This window comes from Electrona antarctica (genome assembly GCF_951216825.1).
Source record: "Electrona antarctica genome assembly, chromosome: 2".
NCBI lineage: Eukaryota > Metazoa > Chordata > Actinopteri > Myctophiformes > Myctophidae > Electrona > Electrona antarctica.
The window spans coordinates 52395585-52422544 of NC_136807.1; the positions used below are offsets into that span (position 1 = coordinate 52395585).

A 26960-nucleotide genomic window follows, 5' to 3' on the forward strand; every position below is an offset into this window, starting at 1 on the left:
TTTCCAAAACATCTTTATTTTTTTAATCATTCTACACAAATCATTCTACACAAATCATTCTACACAAATCATTCTACACAAATCAATCAATCAAATAATCAATCAAGCAAGCAAGCAATCAATCACATCTGGTATGGTATATGGGGGTCCCTGGCACAGACCATTTTTTTCAGATGGGGATCCTTGTTGACAAATAACAAGCATAAATAAGCTATTAAGCAAATGATTAATTTTGATGAATTGAACAATTAAGGTGGACAGGAACAAACTGCAGGTTGAAAAGGCCCTCAGCTCTGAACTCTGTAGAATCTGCACCTGGCTCGCTGATAACAAACTATCTTTACACCAGGGAAAAACTGAATCCATTCTCTTCGGATCTATTAGTAATCTCAGCAAGGCAAATGGCTTCTTGGTTAGAGTGGGTGACAATGTTATCACACGTAAAGATGAAATTACCTACCTAGGTTCCATCCTGGAGGCTAATCTTTCCGGTGATAAAATGGCCACCAACGTAATCAAAAAAGTCAACCAAAGAACAAGATTCCTTTACAGGATCTCCTCACTGGTCAACAAAAATACCTTGAAGACCATAACAGGAGCCCTCGTACAAGGTTTCTTTGACTATGCATGCACCTCCTGGTACCACAGCACCTCAAAGGCCCTTAAAACTAGGCTCCAGACTTCCCAAAACAAACTGGTCAGGCTCCTACTTGGCCTCACCCCCCGAACCCACCTCACCCCTGCCCACTTTTGCAGGCTGGAATGGCTTAGGGTCGACGACAGAGTACAGCATCTTGCAATGGGTCTGGTCCACAAGATTCGATACACCACCAAGATACCCATGTACCTGTCTAGATACTTCCTTAATGTTAACGAAGTCCACACCCATAACACCAGAGGAAGTGCAACAAACCATGTGCAACCCAGATTCGGCACAAACAAGGGACTAAATTATTTTCGCTCCTATGCCACCAAAATGTGGAACGCCCTACCAACAGTCATTAAGACATGCAAATCCCTTGACTCCTTCAAAACCGCTCTCAAAGGGCACCTACGGACGGCTGCAATTCGAAACTGGCCTCCGTAAAATCTGAATCCCCCCCACCGCCCACCCCTTTTCCCATAACTGACACTGTATATGTTTCTTTTCCCTTTTTACCTCCCTTATGATGAATTCCTGTTCTGTTCTTTGACTATATATAGAAGTGCAGGGACGAATACTTTTCATAATCCTTAAGGGGGCCCGTGCCGCCCCGCCTCCCCGCACCCCCCCCGCGGGGAAAGAAAAAAGTTGTTGTTTTTTCTTTTCACACTAAACCCAAGCGTTTAGGTTCTAAACACTTATTTGTAACACTTTTTAAACGTCACAGTGTTTAGTTTATAAACAGAAGAGCATGTTTAAATGCCATGATTGCAGGCTATAGTCCTGTCCGCCTCGGCAGGTTCTGTCTCACTCACACTCTCTCCAACAGACATCCTCAGCCACGCTCCAAAAGTGGCATCACCTGTCACTCATTAGTAGTCTAATCACTGTGTGAGGAGTGCATAGGCTATAGTTCCTTTTCTCCACAACAGACTTTTCCGCTTCTAAACCCCTTGTTGCTTTCCCTGTGATGGTCACGCAGCAATAAGGTGAAACAGAACACAAAGATGAGTAGCCTATTTATTTTTTAACACGCAGCACCCCTCTCCCTCTCTCTTGCTCTCTCTCTCTCTCTCTCTCTCTCTCCCTCTCTCTCGTGTGCGCAATGTCTGTGACTGTGAGACTGTGACACAGACGCGGTCAATAATATATAGCATAAATAATAGGCCAAATATAACACTTTCCCTCTATCTGTGACTGTGATCAGCTCCTCACACACATACCTGGCAGGTGAAGCACCCAGATTAGCATTTCAATGCCTGATCTGCATGTGTACAAGGGACAGGCAACGCGGTCCACCCCCCACCACCCCCGCCCCGGACAGTGAGAAACACAGACGTGTTAAGGTGGGAATGTAGAAAAACTAGAAATCCCCTAAAATCATCAAGGGGGCTCGCAGCCCCCACGTAGTCGTCGTCACTGTAGAAGTGTCTATTTGTACGTCTCTAAATGTTTTGATGAATTGAACACATCTAACTTTACAGAAAAGGTAGCCCAAAGTCGCTTGTAATAGGCGGACATGGCAACCCTGAATAAGCGGCTCTAGTGACAAGACAGCCAGCCTATCAGGATGGAGAGCAGCAGCCAGCGGGCTGGCCAATCCAATAGGCGCATCTTTACGCGCATGGGGGGAGTTCCCAGTGTGAGGAGCATTGTTGCCATGTCTACTTATTGTAAGCGACTATTGTTTTGATTGATTGATTGAAGTATTTATTAACAGTTTGCAGATTTCTGATGTGCTATCAAAACCAATTGCTTTTAGCTTGTTAACCTGTATGGAGTGGTTCACGGTGTTCTGTGAAGTTAGTTGTAAAATAATATTGGTAGTTGCCTTTTTTTGGCTTGTTTCTATAGCCTAGTTGCTTATTTGGGCTTATTTCCTAAATGTCATTTAAACCAGTGATTCTCCCACATTTTCCAGTCAAGCACCCCCAGGTGAATGTATTTGTCAAGGATCTATAAACATATGTTGTGCTATAGGGACCCGGAAGTGGGTTTATTCAGGGAAAGAATTAGGTTGCGGATACAAGCCCAAGGCCCCAGTGAGGCTATTCAACGTTGAAGCACTGGGCCCTAGTGGTAAGAGGAGGGACTACAGGCGGACCCGTGGATTCATGACCGGGAAACCCCGTGCAGCTGGGCTTTAACATTGAGCACTCGGTTGCACTTCCGCATTTGACCACCAAAATGTGGTGGTCAAATGCGGAAGTAGACGTTCTGAGACGGTTCTTCCGGGTGCTTCAAAACGCCACTGAGCAACTTCCACTGACATGAATAGCGGGGGGGGCGGAGCTTTGCGGCAGTTCAGTCTCTATCCTTCTTTATACTCTATGATACAAGCGGACAAAATGACTTTTTTTAGACAGGTGGGCGGGGTGGCTGGCATCTCCCTTAGAGATAGGGTGAGAAGTTCAGTCATGTGAGAGTCGAGAGAGACTCGGAGTAGAGTCGCTGCTTCTTCGCTTGGTTCGGGCATCTGGTTAGGATGCCTCTCGAGCGTCTCCCTACTTAATTGGCTACTTCCTAGGGAGGTCCTCGATGCACATCCCACTGGGAGGAGACCAGGGAGGAGGACCTGGGAGGAGGCCGGGCAGACCAAGGACCAGATGGAGGGGATTATATCTCCACACTGGTCTGGGAACACCCGGGATCCCCCAGGAGGAAGTTGCTAATGTTGCTCTGGAGAGGGAAGGCTGGAGAAATCTATGCTGGAACTGTTGCCCTGTGACCCGACTACGGATAAGCGGTTGAAGTTGAATGCATAATGTTCATGATATAACAGCACTCCCCCCCCCCCCCCCCCACCTACTCAGTCTGTGTCTCATGGGAGGGCTGTGGGCAGATCAGAAACCCGTCCACCAGTGACATCATCGATGGTGAATCCAACCTAATAGAAACTGCAGGCTTTCTATTCCTGAAAAGTTACAATGCGATAATGGAAGCCATCGTTCTCACGATAATAAAAATGTAAACATAGGCCTATATATTTTTAAAACTTGTTAATACAAATCTGCCTAATGATGATGTGGCCCACAGCCCTCCTATGAGACACAGGGGGAAATCGTGGTATTTTATCATGAACAGTAGTGAGGACCAATTATATGAAGATAGGTTGAAAAGTGGTGACGTGGTCCTTTAAAAAAAAAATTGATTTTTTTTCCACATTCGTATTTTTTTGTAATTTTTTGAATAGCCAACCTACAAGCTCACAACGCATTGCATGCGTTATGAGCTTGTAGATCTGCTATTTTCAAATAGCCTAGTCGCTTCTTTTGGGCTTGTTTGCTTATTTCTCTCACTGACACAATCTGGCAACGCTGGTGAGGAGGATAAAGCTCTTCAGTTTCGGTCTCCAGTCCCACAGTCCCAGCAGCGGTGTGTGTGTGTGTAAAATAGATTGAATGATATAAAAGGACACCTTGGACACATGCCATGACATGATGTCCATCGATTTTTATCTAATCTCTAGTATTTTAGGCTAGAATGAATTTGAATTGTACAGATCTCCAAGAGTCCAAGGGGAAGACTCGTGACTACTTTTGGACGTTGTAATAGCTTCACTACATTAGGATACATTTAAACCTTTAGGCTACACGTATTACTAAACAAGAACAAGTTTGCCACAAACAGTAGCCTAGTCTTTCTTGGCCTCGGACACAATCACACTGTAGCGTTCTAGCTCCCCTTGGTGGCTCAAAAGCAGTATTACAACAACCATCTCGCCACCTTCCAACAATGGTCTCCAGAGTCCAGACACAAGTTACAACCCTGCAAAAATGTACCCAATCCTTACTAGAGTTCTCATCGGGCCCGAAAATTAAGGTGCAGAATTTGAGAACTCTATCACAGAGTAAAAGTGAAACGCCAGTCAGCACCATCTTCATAATAGATAAATACACAAACAGACAGAACAGAACTATTATTTGTATTATTATAAACAAATTCAATATATAGGCAATATTTTTTTTCATAGAGCCCGAGGCCCGGCCCGGCCTTACAGATTAGCATACATTTTAGGCCCTGCCCAGCCCTAAAATGTCGGGTCGGGTCGGGCCTTTTCGGGTTCGGGCAGAGTTTGAGAACTCTTCCTTACTCTAGCCTTTCTCAAACTAAACTATGTGAGTCATCCACGGTTGTACACGTTCCCTATAGTTTGTGTGTCTAAATATTTACCTTTTCACCTGGATTGAGGTCTGGTATAATAATGCAGTAGAGGCCTAATAGTTCTGCTAAATATTACCCAACAGCATAGCTGCCATGTCCTCATATTCCATTCCAATGGTTCTCAAACAGTGGTCCGGGGACCACCAGTGGTCCCTGAGGAGGGTCCAGGTGGTCCCCAGATAAATTATGGAAAGTCCAACCAAATGGACCCTAATTAGATATTTAACTATATTGAGAGTGTAAAATGAAACCAAATTGACTAGGTCCATTTTAAGCTCTCAAGAGTAAAAAATAAATAAAAGGTTAAACATCTGCATTACTTCATTTTTCAAGAAGTCTACACAATTAGATAATGTAAAATAATTGTTATTTTGTTATATGTTTGCCTGTTATCTCTCTAGCCCCTTTTGGGACCCTCGGTTACCTTTTCTGAATTTTGGACGGCCGTCGTCCAAAAAAGGGGCTAGTTATCTCACCTAATGGTACCAACATCAATACAGCTTGGAAATGTGGACAAATATGTATCCAATGATAACATCATAGGCTATTGTTTAGTTTTGGGTCTGCAAGGCTAAATGTCATCAAACGGTGGTCCGTGGCTCATATAATGCCGAATAAATAATGGACCTTGATATGAAAAGGATGGAAAACCTCTGTAATATTTCAATGCAACAGCGTTCCACTAGATATCAGACTTTCACAATGCTGAGTAGAGTTTACAAAATGCTGTATTTTCAACTGTTTTTTAATATATTTTGACACTTGCTTTGGCAATTCAACGTATTCTCTCATGCCTATAAAGGCTCCTTTGAATTGCACATTTAATTGAGTAGGGACATGAAACCGTATCATTTACGAACATAGAGGTGGAGCTTGTTTATGTAGTGGGTGTGTGTGTGTGTGTGCAGAGATGGGGCGTGAGATTAGATAGCTAGTGGGAGTGCTTGCTTCCTCCTGAAACAATATGTCCAAACATTTGAAAGGAGGCCATCTATTCAGTGAAGTAGAAAGACAAGAAGAGAAGAGAGAGGCCGGGCTGGCAGTGAAAACCTGTTTAGAGTGTATAGAGTCCTTAAGGGAGTTCCAGGGGGTCCCCAGCTAAATGATAGTTAGGAACCAAACAGACCCTTATGGGTCTGTAACCAAATGGATCCATTTGTACACTCTCAGAGTTAGAAATGGGGGACCGTGACATAATTCAGAGCCGTAAACATCGTATCTTATGGGTGTCCTTTGCATATATTTTCTAATTAGTGTCAATTTGGGGGTCCTTGACATGAAAAGGTTTGAGAACCACTGTTTTAGAATGTGTGCTCTGGACTGGTTCTGTGTGACAGCTACTATATATGAGCTAATGGTTATATTACACTGACTGGTGTTGTTGTTGGAATGCAGTATATGGTAGCAGGTGTTATCTTTCATTCTGTGCTTTCATCTCTAAAGCAGTCATTGTTGAACTCTGCACAGAGAAGGCAGTATAAAGTCCTGATATCCTGGATAAACTCGCTCTCTGTATACACACACACACACGCACACACATGCACGCACGCACGTACGAGCGCGCGCACACACACACACACACACACACACACACACACACACACACACACACACACACACACACACACACACACACACACACACACACACACACACACACACACACACACACACACACAGCCCATGTAACAGCGATGAAGCAAAACTCTTTGTACTCTATTTCTAGTGTACGTGTTTCTAAAGTGTTTTTAATCCAGTAGGCCTAATTTGACTTGACTGATACATTCCAAAGTGCGTTATTCCATAATTCAAATATGTCTATTATTACCAGGTGGTCAACGTAATAATCACTCTATAATATAATCGCTTTATTATATACAATAAGAATGGTTAAAGCTTACATAACTGCTCAAAATAATGACATGTGATTAAACTGTGGAAAGGGCAGGCTTGATCAGTACAGTTGAAGCGAGTATTCATACCTCGCATACCTTTCAACAAAATGGCGCTCGACAAAAGTGAGATATATTGAAGTAAGTGCAGTGGTGGAATAAGTACTAAATGTCTTCACTTAAGAATCAATACTGCAATATAGAAATATGCTCTGTTACAAGTAAAAGTCCGGAATTCATCATACTTTCTTGAGTAAAAGTACAAAAGTATTTGCTTAAAATTTTACTTAGAATATCAAAAGTACTCCGTGCAGAATTTAAAAGTTTTAAAATGTAAAATTGTCTTTTGAAAATAGATCGGCTATTTTCAAATGGCCAAAATGTATATAGGGCTGAAGTGTTTAATGTAATGTGTTGTGATAAGAATCCAACTCAACAAAGTAACAAGTAACTAAAGTTTTCAAATAAATGTAGTGGAGTAAAAGTACAATATTTGGATCATCATGTACAGATGTACAGTAGCGGAGTAGAAGTAAAAGTATTGTAAAACTATCTCAAAATTGTACTTATAAGTAAGCGTATAATTAGTTACTTCCCAGAAGTTCCCATGCACCACTGATCATATATTTAGCATTTAGCAGGTTAAGCAGCCACGTCTGCTCTTGGGATCAACTTGAGCTTGATGGGGTCTTTTGGTGTGGTGAAGCCGTCCACTCCTAGCTCCATGGGAATCTGGACAAACACATAACAATCACAGATCATCCAAATGTATAGATCTATACTTTTTAATGTAAGAGTTAAATAGTAGTAAGCCTTGCAGAGCCATGAGGCCCATATGAAATCTTGAAATCTATTTAATTGGATTCCTTGACCCTATAAAAAGGAATACTTTGACACCAATATTATTATTATAGCTCTAACAGAAGCAAAGATATGGGGTCTGGTGTAAAAGTGGTTAATTGTCGGTGGCCATTTTGAAAAACTTGAATATTTCAAAATGTACCCTTTTCTTATGACCCTAATGTACATCCATACCTCTGTAGCATGACTTGAAGTTAAGTGTCCCACTGAGCATTTCTTTTTTGTCTTATAGACGTCTAATATTCGTCTAAAGGGCTGTCTAAATGCGATAAAAAACGTCTAGACGTCTATTCTTAGATTAGACGTTGATTAGCGGTTGTTTAAACGTCTATAGACCGTCTATATATAGACGTTTAAACAACCGCTAATCAACGTCTAATCTAAGGATATCGTCTAAAAAACTTTAATTTGTATCTGTTCTCACATTTTTAGACGCACGTCTAATAGCCCGGCTATTGCTCAGTGGGGTCTTAACTCCTCCACTAATTACAAAAAAAACCAAAACAAATTAATAACAATATAATGGTGTGTGAAAAAATAAAATCTAAAATGTCTCACGGAAAAGACCAAAGTCTTTGCCACGGGTATTGATGACCCACAGTCCAGGTTAAATTCACACTGTGAGTTTACTGTGTAGAAGAAAGTCTTCTCAGAAAATAAAGTGGAGGCTCGCAACTCACTTTTGAAGATATTTACAGCAAACAATATATATAGGCCGATACACCTTTCCACCGTGCAGTCTATTATCAAACTATATTTCATAATGACCTCAAGGTCAAAAGTGTGTATATATTTTTGCTGCTGTGTCGCTAAATAAATATTCAAATAATATTGTCCCCCTGTGGTTAAATTGACCCTCTGGATGGTACCGTGTATTAGTAGAATGTCTTCTCAGCACGGTCTCCTTGTTAAATTGATTACTGTGGATGTTAGTGTGTATTAGTAGTAGAAAGTCTTCTCACCACAGTCTCCTTGTTAAACTGATTACTGTGTATGTTAGTGTGTATTAGTAGTAGAATGTCTTCTCAGCACGGTCTCCTTGTTAAACTGATTACTGTGGATGTTAGTGTGTATTAGCAGGCCCGCGGGAAGTACTTTACACTAGCAGGGGCTGAACGTGTACCTGGGGGTGCGCGCGCATAGCGCGCGCCGCAAAAATGCGCGTGCATGCGCATCGTGCACGCGCATTTTCGCGCATTTCCACGCGCAAACATGGCCTTTACTTTCCCTCTCCACACGCAAGTTATATATGAACGAACTGACACAGGCAATTAACCAGGATAAGGTGCCAATACTGTGATACAGCATATTTAAATCTCTTTTCTTTTTTCTTTCTCTCCTGTTCGAGGGGGGGCTGTGCCTGGGGGGAGGGGGTGCTACAGCCCCCCCAGCACCCCTACTTCCCTCAGCCATGTGTATTAGTACTAGAATGTCTTCTCACCACGGTCTCCTTGCAGGTGACGATGGTGAAGTTCTGGAGCAGTTCCACCACGGCCAGCTTCATGGACATGACGGCGAACCTCATGCCGATGCAGTTCCTGGGCCCGGCGCCGAACGGAAGGTAGGCGTACGGGTCAATCTGGTCCTTGTTCTCCTTGCTGAACCTGGAAGTATAGGATATACAAACGTCTAATTTATTTTGGGTCTTGCGCTAAAAGGTTTGGGGAACCACTGCTCTAACCAACAGCCAAATGTGTTCAAGCGCCGGTTGTATTTTCGTTTGGGTTTTCGTTCAACACCATACCTTTCGGGATTGAAGGCCTCGGGTTCCTCCTGCAGGGAGGGGTCGCGGTGCAGGGCGTAACTTACCTTTCGGGTTTGAAGGCTTAAGGCTCGGCCCAGAGGGAGGGGTCTGTACCCTTCGGGTTTGAAGGCCTCGGGTTCCTCCCACAGGGAGGGGTCGCGGTGCAGGGCGTAACTTACCTTTCGGGTTTGAAGGCTTCGGGCTCGGGCCAGAGGGACGGGTCGCGGTGCAGGGCGTACACGGGCACAGCGATGCAGGTTCCTTTGGGGATGGTGACGCCGTTGATCTCCACGGAGCTCTTGGCGATCCTCTCCAGGCGGTTGGCGATGGGGTAGAGCCTCTGGGACTCGTTCAGGACCATGTCCAGATACTCCATCTGATGCAGGCCTTCGTACGTAGGCTTGGCCTGGTGGTGGATGGAGATGAAACAGAGCACTCAATTTACAATAATTACAATTTTAATCCAGAGCGATTTACAGTAAGCAAGAAAAACACCTGGTTCATTCATTCATTCATGCATTCATTCATTCATTCATTCATTCATTCATACCTTCTGTGGGAAGGCTTGGTCCACCTCGTCCTGTAAGGCTTTCTGGACCTCAGGGTTGATGGCCAGGTTGTGCGCTAGGAAGCAGAGCGTACTGCTGCTGGTCTCGTAGCCGGCGAAGATGAAGATCATGGCCTGGGACAGAATCTCGTGATCCGTCAGCCCTGGCACACAGACAGACGCACAAACCACTATTGTTGTAGTCGAGTCCACATAAAGAGAGTCCAAGTCGGGGGGGGGCAAGACCAAGACCAGATTTGTTTTCTTTTGTCCTGATTTGATAGGTACAGAAAAGTACGAGTGCAGGCATGCGCGTCAACTACACTCCGTTACTTCACAAGATAGCTAGCTGTCTATAAGCACCAGACTAGCGCTCCTATGATGTTAATGTGAATGAGCTCCTCTTAATATGGGTATAATACATTTATTTAATTGCATTGTAGTGACTTCACTCGAGTAGACTTGAGTCCCTTGGTCCGAGACAGAGTCAAGTCCAAGTCAAAGTAAAGGCGAGACGAGACCGGACTCGAGACGAGTCAAGGACTCTAGTACTACAACACTACAGACCACATGCATCAACCATTACGAGATCTCATATCTCACTGTGGCAAAGTTAACTATCGGCACACTGATGGTATTCATGTTCTTCTGGGGCTGTAACGATGCAGTGACGCCATCGATTCTAATTTACAACTGAGATACAAGATACAACTGCATCGACATGCAAATGGCAACATATCGTACCGTTTGACTTTGTATCGTATCGTATCGTCATTTCTCAATGCAATAATAGTTTGGATCGATACGAAGTACCTGTGCGTTGTATTTAGCAATTGTAAGACAAAAGAAGGAAAGAGAGGTTTAATGACTTTTCCGTTTCATTGCTACAGTTGGTACGGGTTTCTGGGTTTGTCCATAAATGATGTGTTCAAATATAATGAGAAGCCAGAGAATCACTGCGTTTACTTATTTATAGCCGAAATAACACATTTCCCTTCCAAAACCTGCGCATCTATCCACATGTTTGACACACATTTGTTTATATATATATTTTTTGTTATACTGTATCGATTATAAATCATTGAACCGTATCGTATCACCATGTATGAACCAATACGTCCATGTATCGTTCGTATCGTCAACCATATGCCGTGATGCGTATCGTATCACTGTTAAACTGTATCGTATAGATCTCTATTTTCTTCGCGTGGTTTCCTACCTTTCTGGATCCCCTTGTCATGGTTGCCGGTCTCAGAAACCTGAGCGTCGACCATCAGCTGCATAAAGTCCACTCGGTTCTGCCGGGTTGAATTACCACAGTTAGGTACTAGAGTGGGTCACACTGATACAACACAGTTAGGGACTAGATTGGGTCACACTGATACGACACAGTTAGGGACTAGTTTGGTTCACACTGATACAACACAGTTAGGGACTAGAGTGGGTCAGTCTGATACATCACAGTTAGGGACTAGAGTGGGTCAGTCTGATACATCACAGTTAGGGACTAGAGTGGGTCACACTGATACAACACAGTTAGGGACTAGAGTGGGTCACACTGATACAACACAGTTAGGGACTAGATTGGGTCACACTGATACAACACAGTTAGGGACTAGAGTGGGTCACACTGATACAACACAGTTAGGGACTAGAGTGGGTCAGTCTGATACATCACAGTTAGGGACTAGAGTGGGTCACACTGATACAACACAGTTAGGGACTAGAGTGGGTCACACTGATACGACACAGTTAGGGACTAGATTGGGTCACACTGATACAACACAGTTAGGGACTAGAGTGGGTCACACTGATACAACACAGTTAGGGACTAGAGTGGGTCACACTGATACAACACAGTTAGGGACTAGAGTGGGTCACACTGATACAACACAGTTAGGGACTAGAGTGGGTCACACTGATACAACACAGTTAGGGACTAGAGTTGGTCACACTGATACAACACAGTTAGGGACTAGAGTGGGTCAGTCTGATACAACACAGTTAGGGACTAGAGTGGGTCACACTGATACAACACAGTTAGGGACTAGAGTGGGTCACACTGATACAACACAGTTAGGGACTAGAGTGGGTCACACTGATACAACACAGTTAGGGACTAGAGTGGGTCAGTCTGATACAACACAGTTAGGGACTAGAGTGGGTCACACTGATACAACACAGTTAGGGACTAGAGTGGGTCACACTGATACAACACAGTTAGGGACTAGAGTTGGTCACACTGATACAACACAGTTAGGGACTAGAGTGGGTCACACTGATACAACACAGTTAGGGACTAGAGTTGGTCACACTGATACAACACAGTTAGGGACTAGAGTGGGTCAGTCTGATACAACACAGTTAGGGACTATAGTGGGTCACACTGATACAACACAGTTAGGGACTAGAGTTGGTCACACTGATACGACACAGTTAGGGACTAGAGTGGGTCACACTGATACGACACAGTTAGGGACTAGAGTGGGTCACACTGATACAACACAGTTAGGGACTAGAGTTGGTCACACTGATACAACACAGTTAGGGAATAGAGTTGGTCACACTGATACAACACAGTTAGGGATTAGAGTTGGTCACACTGATACAACACAGTTAGGGACTATAGTGGGTCACACTGATACAACACAGTTAGGGACTAGAGTTGGTCAGTCTGATACAACACAGTTAGGGACTAGAGTGGGTCAGTCTGATACAACACAGTTAGGGACTATAGTGGGTCACACTGATACAACACAGTTAGGGACTATAGTGGGTCACACTGATACAACACAGTTAGGGACTAGAGTGGGTCACACTGATACGACACAGTTAGGGACTAGAGTGGGTCACACTGATACAACACAGTTAGGGACTAGAGTGGGTCACACTGATACAACACAGTTAGGGACTAGAGTGGGTCACACTGATACAACACAGTTAGGGACTATAGTGGGTCACACTGATACAACACAGTTAGGGACTAGAGTGGGTCACACTGATACAACACAGTTAGGGACTAGAGTGGGTCACACTGATACGACACAGTTAGGGACTAGAGTGGGTCACACTGATACAACACAGTTAGGGAATAGAGTGGGTCACACTGATACAACACAGTTAGGGACTAGAGTGGGTCACACTGATACAACACAGTTAGGGACTAGAGTGGGTCACACTGATACAACACAGTTAGGGACTAGAGTGGGTCACACTGATACAACACAGTTAGGGAATAGAGTTGGTCACACTGATACAACACAGTTAGGGACTAGAGTTGGTCACACTGATACAACACAGTTAGGGAATAGAGTTGGTCACACTGATACAACACAGTTAGGGATTAGAGTTGGTCACACTGATACAACACAGTTAGGGACTAGAGTGGGTCACACTGATACAACACAGTTAGGGACTAGAGTTGGTCACACTGATACAACACAGTTAGGGAATAGAGTGGGTCACACTGATACGACACAGTTAGGGAATAGAGTGGGTCAGTCTGATACATCACAGTTAGGGACTAGAGTTGGTCACACTGATACAACACAGTTAGGGACTAGAGTTGGTCACACTGATACATCACAGTTAGGGACTAGAGTTGGTCACACTGATACAACACAGTTAGGGACTAGAGTTGGTCACACTGATACAACACAGTTAGGGAATAGAGTGGGTCTGATACACAGAGTGGGTCACACTGATACGATTTTTGGTTAAAGGGACACATTTCACCACTGGAATACACTGCAGTCACTCAATGTTAATAGTATTTGTAGTAGATAACAGTAGCATAATTTGAAATTTGCACCCTATGGCAAGAAAAATGATTAAGTCTGTGTGTTTGACTAGAGGGTTTGACTGGATTTCTGAATTCCTACAATGCCCATAATGCTTTAGTGCACTTCCCCTCCTTGTGGAGAGGGAGGAGGCTTGCATGGAGGTGTGACTTTGTAGTCCAGGAAGGAAAGTGAGACCACATTGTCATGACAGGTTTTTGGTCATGAACATGGACACCATAACTAAAATATCTAAAAACACACATTACACACATCAAAACTCCAGGAAAGTGTTTCTTGTGCCCCAAACAGCATTCAAATAAGATCTGGTTGCAAAAGTTACCTCTAAGCAAAACAGTTAAAGCGCTATTCTGATATAATCCTTATTTTAGAGTGTTTTTCACTCTATAACTTTTATCCGACAGTTTTGTAGCCCATTTTTAACCCGGTGCCATTTGCCTACCTAAGCTGTAATCCTAGCCGTCTACTCTCCCTCTGTCAACCTGGGGAGAGCCCTGAATCTGAGCTCATGCTTCCTTCAATGCATGAGGAGTCAGCAGGCCGCTTCTCATCACCTGACAGGGAGGGAGTTTCTCCGGTATAGGACGTAGCGCGTGCACAAGGAACACGTTATTCAAACCAGTTCCTTTCCCCTCCTTCAGGCATAACTTACTGCACCTTAAAACATCTTCAAATAAGTGTCAAAACTAAATGTGACACTTACATTGCGGTCGTTTATGCTCCGTTCAGATTTGACCTTCGCCAGGAAGGAGTAGAAGAATTTGGAGACCTCAGCAGGGAAGAAGGACACCTCCAGCTTGTCTAAGATCTTTCCCAGGAACGGAAACAGAACTGAATTGGAATGAAAAGAAATAATGTAAGTTCAGTTCTTAGCAGAAACAATATCACAGACAATGCTGGTTAAGAACACTGGTGTAAAGTAACTTAAGTACAATTTAGTCATTTTTCTTTTGTTACTTTACTTGAGTATTTAAATATTCAACTATTTCAAATTCCAATACTTTTCCTTCTACCCAGAGGACAATATCATGCTTTTTACTTCACTACAACTGAACTGAACTCGGGATCTTTGATCAAAATGCACAAAATGTCTATGAACTTTGAACCTATACGGACACAAAACTAGGAGTACATTTATGATTTATTTCAAAAAATGAAGGATTTATGAGCCAATAAAAATTGCAGTTTTATGAAAATTCTTCTCCTGACCCTATTACATACAGTACATGCAGTGTCACTGTAGTTTATGAAACTACAGTATGGTTGAGGTTCATGCCAAATAGCACTGTAACCAGTCTTACTCCAATTGGCCAAAGGGGGGCGCTATAGCAATTGTTTGAAAATGAAACCTTTGAACAGACATAACTCATACCTCGTTTGGCCAAAAGCCATGGCACTTGTTTCCATTCCAACAACATTTAATGTCTCCTCTCCTTGTACAGATGTAAGAGATCATGCAGGTTTCACGCACACGCACGCACACACACTCGCACGCACGCACGCACGCACGCACACACGCACGCACGCACGTACGCACGCACACACACGTACACACACACACACACACGCACACACGCACACACACACACACACACACACACGTACCGACGAGCACGAGCAGCGGGTTTAGGAAGTTGAACGTGACCATCTTCTTGATGTTGCTGACGAACGGATCGGACGGGTTGTTGATGGAGTCGATGTCCACACTGAACGCTGTGCTGGTGACCGTGTCCATGCTGTACGGTCCAAACACGCTGTAAATAAATAAAATACAGTGCTGCTCAGCAGAAATGGATTTAGATATACCTAAATGTAAAGCTATTTAAAATATATTTTCGTGAACGGAAATGGCAGCTTCCTTATCCCTGTAAAACCCGGATTAATTTCTACTTGCAAAAAACAGATTTCAACCTTACTACTACTTTTTACTACTAGGACTTATAAGAGGAAATTATGTAAAAAAAATATATTTTCTTTTTTGCAAATTTTATGCACATTTATAATAACAGTTAATCCGAATTGTACGGCTACGCGAGACTATGAGATTAGATATCCTATTGGATATTTGGATATTTTGGATATTTTGGATATCATAATATAGCATAATCCTTTCCTGGTTTTAATCAATTTAGCCTTATTTCATACTTCCCCAAATTGTAATTATTTCAAAATGACCAAAAAGTGCTATTATCATCACAATATATCTTATTAATTACTTGCGCAAGCAGAGCGTGCAAGTAATGTTATCAGTCAGGTGCTACGATGCGCATGTCCGGGGCCAGCATATGTTATGACGTCATATGCTGGCACGAAGCTGAACGTGCAGGTATGTTTTCCGTCATGCTACGAAGCATATGTCCCATGACGTGATGAAGATATGTACCAATGTCCCTTAGAATGCATATGATATGACGTCATATGCTGGCCCCGGACATACGGAAGCAGACCGTGCAGGTATGTTTTCCGCGGATGTCCCATGACGTGATGAAAATGATGTACCAATGCCAGGGTATAATTGGTTTACGATGGTGACATAATGATGATATGTTTCAGTGTCAGGGACATACGCATCAAACCACCCGAGTAACCACATTATACCACTAATCACAGAAATTACATATACATACATATAGACATATACACATATATAGACATATGAGCATATGACGTGATGAATATATGTACCAATGCCAGGGTATAATTGGTTATCGATGGTGACGTAACGATGACATGTTTCAGTGTCGGGTGGACTAAAGGTAATGCCCCTATGTATACATGTATGTAATCTGACACCACTGCCATAACATGCATAAGTAATCATTACCATACTTAAAAATACTACTTTTTCTCCTCCAAAAGAAAGGCACGTAGCAAATAGCTAAACCTAATAATTCAATATTGCAATCGTTCTTTCACAGATAGGCTGAGATTTGAAAGTTTGTAGCGGTCTACAGTACTTGCACGCTCTGCTTGCGCACTAGTAGGCCATTTATGGCCTACTTGTGTGCAACAAGCAAGTAGGCACTCGACAGAGTGCAGTTCTAGTTATACTTATGATATATGTCACTTCTATTAATTTATACCCCCGCCACCATCACCAATTAAAAAAATGGTTTAGATTTATTTCCATGAAAATATCAGCCAATTAAGAATAGCCTAAGTACAATAGAAGTTATACCAATTGGAATTAGATTTTTTTCTTGTATTGTGTCGTTAAGATGACTCAGTTAAAACTTTTGTAATTGATATACTTTAGATTAGACTATGATTAACCCATTCTGGACGGGAACCCGTTTTGGTGTTTTAACTAAGCATGATGTTATACTTTAGCTATTGAAAAATAGCAGATCTACAAGCTCATAGCGCGCCACTCGGTGGCGCGCTATGAGCTTGTAGATCTGCTATTTTTGAAAAACCGTGAAAATGTGGCACAAATCTTTGAATATATATTCTTTCAGAAGACTTTTTATTTATTTCGACGTCAGGCCTAAAATGGGATAAAATAAGTAATCATCGCGGCTCTTTGCACTCACTCTTTAACTACTATGGCCTCTCGGGCCTCTGCTCTCCTGTGAAGGTCCTTGATCATGTTGGTGGAATGGCCCTGCATGATCTTATACATCTGTACAAGGAGAGGAGACATTACATGTTGTTGGAATGGAGCCTCGCATGATCTTATACATCTGTACAAGGAGAAGACACATTAAATGTTGGTGGAATGGAGCCTCGCATGATCTTATACATCTGTACAAGGAGAAGACACATTAAATGTTGTTGGAATGGACCTGCATGATCTTATACATCTGTACAAGGAGAGGACACATTAAATGTTGTTGGAATGGACCTGCATGATCTTATACATCTGTACAAGGAGAAGAGACATTTAATGTTGGTGGAATGGACCTGCATGATCTTATACATCTGTACAAGGAGAAGAGACATTAAATGTTGTTGGAATGGAGCCTTGCATGATCTTATACATCTGTACAAGGAGAAGAGACATTAAATGTTGTTGGAATGGAGCCTTGCATGATCTTATACATCTGTACAAGGAGAAGAGACATTAAAGCAGCGGTGGGCAACTTTGACGATGGAGAGGGCCACTATATTTCAACACTCACTCCCTAGGGCCATATATTACTGTCGTCGCAACAATAGCCGATCTACAAGCTCAAAACGCGTCGCAGCGCGATGCGTTTTGAGCTTGTAGATCGGCTATTTTTGCTACATTCGAATTGAAATCTTGAACTTTTGCTATTTTTTAATCAGAATCCTGAAAATTAACATTTTTATGTCATTTCAAATGCCTTTAATTATACTTGTGTTGAAGCATTGAGCTACTAATTTAGACTGAAGTAATTAAAGTGGGTCATGTTTGCATGTTGTGGAATTGTAATCAGCTGAAACCAATATTATATCAGAATTCTGACATTAACCTGAGGGCCTGCATTAAGTGAAGGTGGGGGCCGCATGTGGCCCCCGGGCCACCAGTTGCCCACCCCTGCATTAAATGTTGTTGGAATGGAGCCTTGCATGATCTTATACATCTGTACAAGGAGAGGAGACATTAAATGTTGTTGGAATGGAGCCTTGCATGATCTTATACATCTGTACAAGGAGAGGAGACATTACATGTTGTTGGAATGGAGCCTTGCATGATCTTATACATCTGTACAAGGAGAGGAGACATTACATGTTGTTGGAATGGAGCCTTGCATGATCTTATACATCTGTACAAGGAGAGGAGACATACATGATGTTGGAATGGTGCCTCGTGATCTTATAGATCTGTACAAAGATAGAGGTGAGAAGAATTGTTGTTGGAATGGAGCAGCGTGATCTTAATCGCAATTGTTTGTAATTATGTGCAATCGTGACAAACAACATTTATTTGTCACGATTACACATCATTACAAATAACTGAATTGTCATTTAATTGATTGATTGATTGAAATATGTATTAACAGTTTGCAGAATTACAGTACATTTCAAGCACAAACTCAATACAAAGACTGTTAACTGTGAGTGGACAACCCAATTAAGCATTACACTTGTTTACAAGAGGGTCCACCTTGTTCAATTCATCAAAACATTTAGAGACGTACAAATAGACACTTCTATATATAGCCAAAGAACAGAACAGGAATTCATCATAAAGGAGGTAAAAAGGGAAAAGAAACATATACAGTAAGGGGAAAAAGGGGGTGGGCGGTGGGGGGGATTCAGATTTTACGGAGGCCAGTTTCGAATTGCAGCCGTCCGTAGGTGCCCTTTGAGAGCGGTTTTGAAGGAGTCAAGGGATTCGCCTGTCTTAATGACTGTTGGTAGGGCGTTCCACATTTTGGTGGCATTGGAGCGAAAATAATTTAGTCCCTTGTTTGTGCCGAATCTGGGTTGTACATGGTTCGTTGCACTTCCTCTGGTGTTATGGATGTGGACTTCGTTAACATTAAGGAAGTATCTAGACAGGTACAAGGGTATCTTGGTGGTGTATTGAATCTTGTGGACCGTCACCAGACCCATTGCAAGATGCTGTACTCTGTCGTCGACCCTAAGCCATTCCAGCCTGTCAAAGTGGGCAGGGGTGAGGTGGGTTCGGGGGGTGAGGCCAAGTAGGAGCCTGACCAGTTTGTTTTGGGAAGTCTGGAGCCTAGTTTTAAGGGCCTTTGAGGTGCTGTGGTACCAGGAGGTGCATGCATAGTCAAATAAACCTTGTACGAGGGCTCCTGTTAAGGTCTTCAAGGTGTTTTTGTTGACCAGTGAGGAGATCCTGTAAAGGAATCTTGTTCTTTGGTTGACTTTTTTGATTACGTTGGTGGCCATTGTATCACCGGAAAGATTAGCCTCCAACCTCTGGGAACACATTGAATGTGTTCCCATAGGTTGAATGACCTCACGTGCTTGTCTGGGAAACCTTTATCAGATAAAGCCTTCATAAAGTTTATGTGACGCATACGGTAGGTATACCGTCATGTTCCTGCTCGGAGCGAGTTCTAATAAAAGATGGATCTAAAATAATATTGGCCTTTTCTTTTCGTTCTACCTCTTTCAGTCGTCCGCTGGTGAAGGATGGTGAGAGCACACTGCGGATCCTCTTCCATGCCTCGTCTTCCACGACTGAGACCGCGTCAGCCAGAGGGCCGTTCAGCCCAAGGTCCTGACACACACACACACACACACACACACACACACACACACACACACACACACACACACACACACACACACACACACACACACACACACACACACACACACACACACACACACACACATGCACGGATGAGGAACATACCTTATACACTCAAACCTTAACACAAGCAAAGAAAGGCATTAGTGGTACTGTATGTACAGTATACATCTAGACTCTAGACTCTCTCTCTCTGTCTCTCTAGAGAGAGAGAGAGAGAGAGAAGAGCATTGCTGCATCAAAAGTCATCAACAAACTAATGTTATAACACCTACTGTGTAGTGTCCTTACTGTCTGTTTAGTGACCTACTGTGTAGTGTCCTTACTGTCTGTTTAGTGACCTACTGTGTAGTGTCCTTACTGTCTGTTTAGTGACCTACTGTGTAGTGTCCTTACTGTCTGTTTAGTGACCTACTGTGTAGTGTCCTTACCTGTCTGTTTAGTGACCTACTGTGTAGTGTCCTTACTGTCTGTTTAGTGACCTACTGTGTAGTGTCCTTACTGTCTGTTTAGTGACCTACTGTGTAGTGTCCTACATACTGTTTAGTGACCTACTGTGTAGTGTCCTTACATACTGTTTAGTGACCTACTGTGTAGTGTTCTACATACTGTTTAGTGACCTACTGTGTAGTGTCCTACATACTGTTTAGTGACCTATACTGTGTAGTGTCCTTACATACTGTTTAGTGACCTACTGTGTAGTGTCCTTACTGTCTGTTTAGTGACCTACTGTGTAGTGTCCTTACTGTCTGTTTAGTGACCTACTGTGTAGTGTCCTTACCTGTCTGTTTAGTGACCTACTGTGTAGTGTCCTTACTGTCTGTTTAGTGACCTACTGTGTAGTGTCCTTACATACTGTTTAGTGACCTACTGTGTAGTGTCCTTACATACTGTTTAGTGACCTACTGTGTAGTGTCCTTACATACTGTTTAGTGACCTACTGTGTAGTGTCCTTACATACTGTTTGGTGACCTACTGTGTAGTGTCCTACATACTGTTTAGTGAAGTACTGTAAGTGTCCTTACATACTGTTTAGTGACCTACTGTGTAGTGTCCTACATACTGTTTAGTGAAGTACTGTAAGTGTCCTTACATACTGTTTAGTGACCTACTGTGTAGTGTCCTACATACTGTTTAGTGAAGTACTGTAAGTGTCCTTACCCGTCTGTTGGTGAAAACGGAAAACTCCTTCACCAGGATGGCTTTGATCATGGCCGTGTCCATCACGCCCATCATCGGCTGGCGGCCATCGAAGAACCTGCACCGACACAATTTGAAAATCAGCTTCATGACTGAAAGGTGCAGGGATGACCAAATTACATTTTGTGTGAGAATCGTGATCTCAATTCTTGTGGAGCAAAATCTAGATTCACATTTGAGCAAGAAGTGTGCAGCACTAGCATTTATATGAAGTTGTTCTTATTCTTGTACATGCTATCCTTGTATATCTCTGCTGTCGGGAGGAAACCTCTTAACTCCAAAATGTTCATTTTTCAGGAAATCAGAAAACCTTAAAACAAAGTAATACAGCCTCATCAAAGTTGGTGTTAACTTTATATATTGTCAATTACTTCCATGAGAGGGGGAGAGGTGGTGGAGTTAGTTGCTTTAGCAGACATTTTGAGGGTCCAATGGAGTTAAGAGGTTTTGTCCAAAGCACTTTTTACTACTTTCCATTGGTTCAATATTTTCGAAACGAAACACATATAATAGTAAAGGGTGTTCAATAGCACTGAAAAAAATCCAAAACCTCAAAAATGGAGTTATGAGGTTTCCTCCCGACAGCAACGATATATTAAAAGCTATGGCTATTTCATATCGATTCTCCTCAGGAAGGATGATTTGATAATATGACCCAATGTTAATTAACTCTTGAGATTTTATACAAATGTAACCGAATGGACCCGTAAAAGCAGGTCCATTTGGTTACATTAGCATTATTAACATTATGTTTGTCTTTCATAAGCATGCCGGTAATTTTGTTTTTGCAAAATATTAGAATGACACATTCACTCCAACTTACGTCCACAGCTTACCATACTTCTGGAAACACTGCATGTCAAAGTTATGGACACCCTAACAAATTAAACCAGAGGAGTGTTTTTAAGTTTCAGAAAAAACATCTGAAATTGTCATGTAATAATAATAATCATAAACATATCAGCCGCAGGCGACTCACAATTCTGTACTCCAAGAAGGTCCCAATGAACGGCCATGGCTTTGGTCCTTTAATGCCGGTGTTCTTGAAGAACCCATAAGGTGCATATCCATACCTGATGATAATAACGAGAGACAATTATGCAATATAATCACACCCGTGTGAAGTGAGTGGTGCAACTCCGTGTGGGGGTCCCCAGGGGGGGAGATCCTGACCCACAGGAACGCATCCAGGGTGCCGGTCCGATTCTGGCGAGCCGCCCTGCATCCGAAACGGTTGAGAAATGACAGAGTTACCATGTGGGGCTCCCTCTACTGTACCCTCTACTGTACTGTACTGTACTGTCACTGTACTATACTGGCACACCCGAAATCACCATATATACAGTTAATATGTGCGTGTGTGTTTTTGTGTGTGTTAGGTTGCGCACAGGTGGTGAAAAACAACCATGCTGTATTCATGCTCAGACGCACCCAGCCACCCACCCACCCACACACACACATAGCTCCGTAAGGGAGTGGTTGCACCACTCAAAAATAAATAGAAAGATGCAATCCTGCAGAGTGTAGTTGCCTATCTCTACAGGAATATTGCTCAATTAGAAGAGTTGAGTTGGGTATGATGTTATGATGTCACCGTATACTGTCCAATCAGACGAGGGCAAAGCGCACAAATGCCTTGGGAAGAGTTCCCAATCTCTGGCCAATCGGAGGGGTGAATAGAGAGTTAGCCAATGCATGGCTTTAGTTTTGAGGAGCGCCATAACCCCTCCAATGCATGGCTTTAGTTTTGAGGGGCGCCACAGCCCCTCCAATGCATGGCTTTAGTTTTGAGGGGCGCCATAACCCCTCCAATGCATGGCTTTAGTTTTGAGGGGCGCCATAACCCCTCCAATTCATGGCTTTAGTTTTGAGGGGCGCATTGGCTAACTCTCTATTCACCCCTCCGATTGGGGGGGGGGGATGAACCAGATTTCTGGGTGCACGCATGTTGAATGTTGATGTTTCATGTCCGTGGACATTGTAATTCATTTATTACAAGGCCACATGATGTTGTACGGTGTCATTTACTGCCCTAAACAAACATTAAAGTCTGCTGGGGTAGCCGTCTGGGCACCGTGGCTGGTAATCCAGTCTGGCAGTGACTACTGTATACCTATCCCTCTATAAAATAAAATAAAGGCGAAAGCCACAAAAAATAATAATAAAACAAATTGGGAAAGCCATGCATTGGAGGGGTTATGGCGCCCCTCAAAACTAAAGCCATGAATTGGAGGGGTTATGGCGCCCCTCAAAACTAAAGCCATGCATTGGAGGGGTTATGGCGCCCCTCAAAACTAAAGCCATGCATTGGAGGGGTTATGGCGCCCCTCAAAACTAAAGCCATGCATTGGAGGGGTTATGGCGCCCCTCAAAAGCCACTAAAGCCAATGCATGGCTTTAGTTTTGAGGGGCGCCATAACCCCTCCAATGCATGGCTTTCCCAATTTGTTTATTATTATTTTTTGTGGCTTTCGCCTTTATTTTATTTTATAGAGGGATAGGTATACAGTAGTCACTGCCAGACTGGATTACCAGCCACGGTGCCCAGACGGCTACCCCAGCAGACTTTAATGTTTGTTTAGGGCAGTAAATGACACCGTACAACATCATGTGGCCTTGTAATAAATGAATTACAATGTCCACGGACATGAAACATCAACATTCAACATGCGTGCACCCAGAAATCTGGTTCATTCCCCCCCCCCCCCCCCCCAGTGGTGGAAATGATTGTGTTGCATAAGGTACCAACCAGCTTATAGGAGGGAGTCGGGACCAGGAATATAACATGGGTATATACGTTAGATGTTTAGTATCGTTTACACTCTTATATCAGCATATGTGCATTTTACAGCTATCATAATGGCACTGCCATAATTATTACTGAGATAGTGTTATCGTTGTCTCAAGTCCATGTGAGACTGAACAACACTGTGCAGAAGGCCAAACACCTGTCGACTAAAACTAAGACAAAAAATGTTCGTTGACTACCTTTTTTCACTGACGATAACTAAATGGAAACTAAATAAAAACTAAGCTATGATGACTAAAACTAAGACTACATATACTGACAATTTCGTCAACAAATAAAAACTAGACTAAAATGTTAGAAAGGGACTAGTGGACAAGAGATCCTGTATAAGTCATTTTACACTATTGGTTGCATGAAAATAGCTGATCTACAAGCTCACAACGCGTCGCGCTGCGACGCGTTGTGAGCTTGTGGCTATTTTCAGCAAGTGTAAAATCAGTCATTACGACGGCATCAAGGCCCGCCAAAATACATTTTAGTCGACTAAATCAACTGTAGATGTAGTCTACTAAAATGTTATGATATTTAGTCGACTAAAACTAGACCAACACTAAAACATTCCGGGAGACTAAAATGTGACTAAAACTAAATGAAAACTATTCAAGAGACAATGACTAAAACTAAAATCAAAATTTGCTGCCAAAAACAACACAGCTGTCGACAGGCCTTTCTAGTATACTTTAGGTGAGTGAGGGCTTCTCAAAGTGGGTGCCTTGACGCATGTCCAGGGGTGCCTCAGAATGTATGGAAGCCATTTCACTGTGTTTTGTATTTTCTGACTATTATTTCTGTTATTATTTAGCCTTATTAGTTTTGAGAACATTCTGTAGATTATTGGCTAATCGGTACATGAGTTGTTTTCTTTTAATAAGGCAACGTTTCGGTCCCTCCGGACCTTCTTCAGGCATGATGCATTGATGCCTGAAGAAGGTCCATGATGCCTCATTAAAAGCTATAATATGACACAGATGCGTCCTCAGGTCTAAATGGGTTAAAAGAAAAAACTCATGTACCGAGCAGTGTATTTTCATTCCTTTCATTGATGTCCACTGGCCTACGCACCTGTGCATAGTTGCATACGCCTGATTTATAGGTGTGCGAAAGCTTTTTCCTACAATTACATTTTTATTAAAGTGTCAAATCAGTTGTTGTCTCAGGACACTTTACATATAGAGCGACAAAGCTCTGTCGGCACGTTTATTTTCTGATTTATGGAGTGATAAGAAGATATATCTAAAATCCCTGCTGTAATTTGTTTTGTCTCTAATATGTCAAATAAAGAAACAATACTTTTGAACCTGGCTTTATCCCATTTTCAGATTTATTGCCGAAATGCATATGCAAATTATTGCATATAATGCCTAATTTGCAAATGTAAACATATCATTTCAGAAAATGTGTAATACAAACATTGCTTAGTCTCAATGCAAGTAATCAACTTGAGAAGTTTCATTGTGATAGCTATTAGTTAATTATTTTACCCATTACACCTGCCATGTCTAACCCTTAAAAGCTGTGTTATTTGTGTTGTTACATAACCACCATGTATGCATGCGTGTGTGGAAACAATGCTGGATCCACTAGCTCCACCTTAAGTGGAGAAAGGGTTAACATGTGGTGAACGGGAGATCTCTCTCACAGGTCAGAAACTTGTAGTCTTACATAACAGACAAGTTCAACTGTTCAGTGTTTTTTCTTTTTTTTTTTTTTTCAGTGGTGGAAAAAAAGTACTCAAATGTTTTACTTAAGTAAAAGTATCAATACTGCAATATGAAATAAATTATCAAGTAAAAGTCTAGAGGAAAATATATATACTATATAGGCCTACAAAAGTATTAATTGGTATTTTCCCATTTCACTTGTATTCAAATGTATTAAAAATAAATCCTTTGAAAGTAGCCGATCTACAAGCTCACAGTGTGTCGCGTCGCGACACACTGTGAGCTTGTGGATCTGCTATTTTCAAATGGCCCGAAATGCATATAGGGCTGAAGTGGTTAATTATTATTGACATTTATTTAAAGGATAGCCCCTTGAGATGCATCATCTCGTTTTAGAGGGGGTCCTCGTAATGCATGTTTTGTAACATTAAACAAAATCCACAAAGTAACTAAAGTTTTCAAATAATCGTAGCGGTGTAAAAGTACAATATTTGTCTGTGAAATGTAGTGGACTAGAAGTAAAAGTATTGGTCATTTCAAATAATCCTGTAAAGTAAAAGTACCTCAAAATTGTACTTAAGTACAGTACTTGAGTAAATGTAATAGTTATTTTCCACCACTGGTTTTATTGGTTAAAAAACAAATAAATAAAAAATAGCCTAAGTGAACTTGAACAACTCTTGAACATGTAGATAAGCGTTACATACAAAATTAATTCAAATCAAAATCAAAACAGCCATAGGCTATTACTCCATATCCAAACTGCAATATTTTGACAGCTTCAACTTTGGTTTTGGTATAAAAGCAAGCTTGATAATTGTGCCAATAACACTCACAGCATGAAGAGAGAGAAGGCGATGGCTATGAGAGTCCAGGTCTCGATGGAGAAGTCTGGGACGAACCACATGATGTTGTCCTGATCTGATTCTCTCCTCTCCTGAGCCCTGCAGAGTTGAACAACAACTGCTATAGGAGACCTGTCCCTCTCTGCCTCAAATCACTGCAACAATACTGGGCCGGCCCCCACGTGCCCAAATATGGAAGCATCACGTGACTGAGCTTCACGTGACTCTGCTTGTTGCTTCCCACACAGTGCACACACTGGTGTGTACTTACACACAAAGATGTGTTTGAGATAACCACTACTGCATTGTTTGTTATCGCAGTCTATAACCTATACTGCATACTGCTACTATGAAGTTATTTTGTATTTATTTTGTATTTATTATTATGTCAGTGCAGAGGCACATTATTTCTATAACTACCTAAATTAAGCTGTTTAACCCTGCAAATAGCCATATGAAAATAATGTTGGGCTATTTCAGACATGACACAACATGTCTGTGTGTGTTGTGTTGTGTTGTGTGCACAAATGTCACTGCAATAAACCAACTCGTCACTGCAATAAACCAACTCTTCACTACAGTAACCAACTCGTATCAAGGGTCG

At 42.2% G+C, this 26960-nt stretch overlaps 1 protein-coding gene across 1 annotated transcript; it reads right to left on the reverse strand.

The window, feature by feature from the left end:
- Nucleotides 1-6691: 6691 nt before the first annotated feature.
- On the reverse strand, nucleotides 6692-26466 carry LOC306935719 (cytochrome P450 3A30-like). Its single transcript, XM_079518898.1, has 13 exons — nucleotides 26348-26466; nucleotides 22021-22114; nucleotides 21865-21917; nucleotides 21003-21099; nucleotides 19695-19808; nucleotides 17185-17273; nucleotides 15257-15405; nucleotides 14355-14482; nucleotides 11071-11149; nucleotides 9855-10015; nucleotides 9484-9710; nucleotides 9002-9164; nucleotides 6692-7431 (listed from the first exon to the last, which is right to left on the reverse strand). Exons 1-13 carry the CDS (start codon nucleotides 26416-26418, stop codon nucleotides 7342-7344), a joined length of 1515 nt encoding a protein of 504 aa, XP_079375024.1. The 5' UTR covers nucleotides 26419-26466; the 3' UTR covers nucleotides 6692-7341.
- Nucleotides 26467-26960: the final 494 nt, after the last annotated feature.

What these genes read in the sequence shown, in the direction of transcription:
- LOC306935719 (XM_079518898.1), bottom strand. Translation starts at nt 26,418, where the DNA reads ATGTGGTTCGTCCCAGACTTCTCCATCGAGACCTGGACTCTCATAGCC. An exon ending in ACCAAGCCTTCCCACAGAAG is followed by an intron (nt 9,711 to 9,854) that starts GTATGAATGAAT and finishes ATCCACCACCAG; the next exon opens with GCCAAGCCTACGTACGAAGG. An exon ending in GAAGCCTTCAAACCCGAAAG is followed by an intron (nt 9,165 to 9,483) that starts GTAAGTTACGCC and finishes CTATACTTCCAG; the next exon opens with GTTCAGCAAGGAGAACAAGG.